At 41.0% G+C, this 2,527-nt stretch overlaps 1 protein-coding gene across 1 annotated transcript; it reads right to left on the bottom strand.

The window, feature by feature from the left end:
- Positions 1-222: 222 nt before the first annotated feature.
- On the bottom strand, positions 223-1,383 carry LOC114283232 (AT-hook motif nuclear-localized protein 23). The gene has a single exon (XM_082895911.1). It carries the CDS (start codon positions 1,360-1,362, stop codon positions 580-582), a length of 783 nt encoding a protein of 260 aa, XP_082752037.1. The 5' UTR covers positions 1,363-1,383; the 3' UTR covers positions 223-579.
- Positions 1,384-2,527: the final 1,144 nt, after the last annotated feature.

Here is a 2,527-nt window from a genome sequence, read left to right as displayed (position 1 = left end):
TAGAGAGAGAGAGAGAGAGAGAGAGAGAGAGAGGAAACTTACAAATCACACGGGTATCTTCCTACCAGACTAGATAAAAAGGTTAGGTCAAACATTACCAACCAACATCTCCATTTTTAAAACAATACAAAAAATCACAAAGCTCCTGATTTTCATGATTCAAACATAACTTTAAAAAGAATGAACGAATGATGTACAGAAGCAAAGCAACACTATAAAATAGAAGATAAAATATGTATCACAAAGAGCTAATTGATCTGTTAGTACTACCAACATATTTTGAGTATGCCAGTTTCTAAACACAAGTGAGTCTGAAACCATGTCCTTAACAAGAATAGAGTTTCCATGAAGAACAGAAAGAAGACTATTTCGAGAAAATTAAAGATACAAAAAACCCAAGAAGTCTAAAATGAAGAAAAACAAAGACAACTCAAGATAAGAGAAGAACCATGATCATTATCATAAGCAGTAATAACATTAACTTGCTCACCTTTTTGTGATTCGAAGAAAGAAGCGTATTTCACCCAAGTCAGAGATGTTGCGAAGATCGAATCATAAACAAATGTGATCGTCATAACATTATCGATTCATCAAGCGAGCTGAGTTTTCCACCCAGTTATCAACTGGTAACTGACAATTATTAGCCATAGGCAAATTCAAGAAAGGAAGACCACAAGATGGGTCAAGAAATCCACCACCGCCGCCACCGCTGGAAACCTCTGACACCGGCGGCTGAATCCGAACCGCCGCCTCCTCCTCGTCCTCCTCATCCAACGGCAGTCTCTCATAGGCAACATTACTAAACGACGCCGCAATCACAACCACGGGCCCCGCCGCCACGAGCTCTCCCACCACACTCCCTCCCACCACCTGTCCCTGCCCTCCCCCCAAAAACACCGTTAAGCTCGTCGCTCCCGGCGGAGCCGGCGGTGGCAAGAACGACCCCGTCAACGACAGAATCTCAAACGTCCCATGTAACCCTACCACCGGACCACCACCCGCCGCCATGGCTGGCTGCCGGAGACTCACGTTCGTGACGGTCCCACTCCCGCCCAAAACACAGATCCCAAGGTGCCGGTGGCGGGCATAGATGGCTACGGAGTCAAACACGTCGCAGCCATTGCTGACCTCGAGAATATGAGCTCGGAGCGTGTTCGCGCTCTCTCGGCTTATAATTACCGGTGGTTTGGGCTTGTTTTTGGAACCGGGTGGTCGGCCTCTTGGCCGACGAGTGACCATATCATCGGAGCGGTGGCTGCCGCCGTTGTCATCGTTGTGTTCTTCGTTTTCAGGATTTGTTTCGAAGGGGTGGAATTGGTGATGGGTATAATGAGAAGCATTTGCTAAATCTAAACTAGCCATGGTTACTACAACAACATAAAAAGAAATGAAAAATGCTTGGAGCACTAATTAGTGCTCCCACTAATTAGGTGGCAGTGAGTCTCATCATTAATGATGTAATGTTTTGATTTTGAAATTGTATTTTTTTTTTTTTTAATGTATTAGTGCTATTAATGGTGATATTTTTAATGGAATGAATCATTATTGAAAAGAAATTAAGAGCAAGAAAGAAAAAGTAATAAAAAAATAGTGTCAGAAAGATTTAAAGCTGCTTTTGCTTTGATTATTTTATCGAGTAAGATATATATAAAATAAAATAAAATAAAATAAAATAAAATGTTAAAAATAGAAGGAAAAAAAAGAGAGCTATGGCATTTGAACACTAGGTTTTGAATAGAGATTGGATTAGAAAACTCGAGTGGGTTTGAGGATTTGATTGAAGAGAAAGCGGGGGGAAAAAGGAGGAGGAGGATTGGGGGTGAGACAAGAGAGACTCAAAATGCAGTCATTTCGCTCACCGTACATGTTTATATGTTTAAATATAAGAATAAAAAATTATATATATTTTTAAATATTTTATTTATTTATTTATGAGATGAAAAGATTAGAGAATAAATAAGAGCAATGCTATAGGTCACTAATTTATCATCACTAACACCACCACTAGTGAGGTGGCAATTGAAAAAAAAAAGTAAAAAAAAAAAAACAAGACACAAAACACATGTGGCAGTGGGTGGGGTCCACTGCCACATCATTAGAGTCACCACTAATTAGTGGTCTAAAGCATTTTTGAATAAATAAACGTTTTTTTTTTTTTTTTTTTTGAATCAGAAAAAGGAGGTTCTGTGGGGACATCACGACCTCCGCAGGCCCAGGTCCTGGGATAGTCGGTTGCCGGCCTGATTTAACCCAACCCATGGGAAGGGACCTACCACCAAAGCACCAGTGGAGCTCATCAACTGCCCCAGCCCTGACCAAGTGCGATCGGAGCACAGCGCGAGGTCTTAGGAAAGTGCCCTTAAAAAATTCAAAATTTTCGCGTCCCCCAAGAGTCGAACTTGACCCAAGACTATGGGAAGGCAATGCCTTCCCCACTGGGCCACCAACGTGTTTTCAAATTGCACGAAAGTATAACATGTGTATAGTTTAATTTTAACTATATCAGGTATATAAATATAAATTATGT

Source organism: Camellia sinensis, chromosome 11 (genome assembly GCF_055761805.1).
Source record: "Camellia sinensis isolate YWXY chromosome 11, ASM5576180v1, whole genome shotgun sequence".
NCBI lineage: Eukaryota > Viridiplantae > Streptophyta > Magnoliopsida > Ericales > Theaceae > Camellia > Camellia sinensis.
This window is presented reverse-complemented; position numbering and strand designations above follow the sequence as displayed.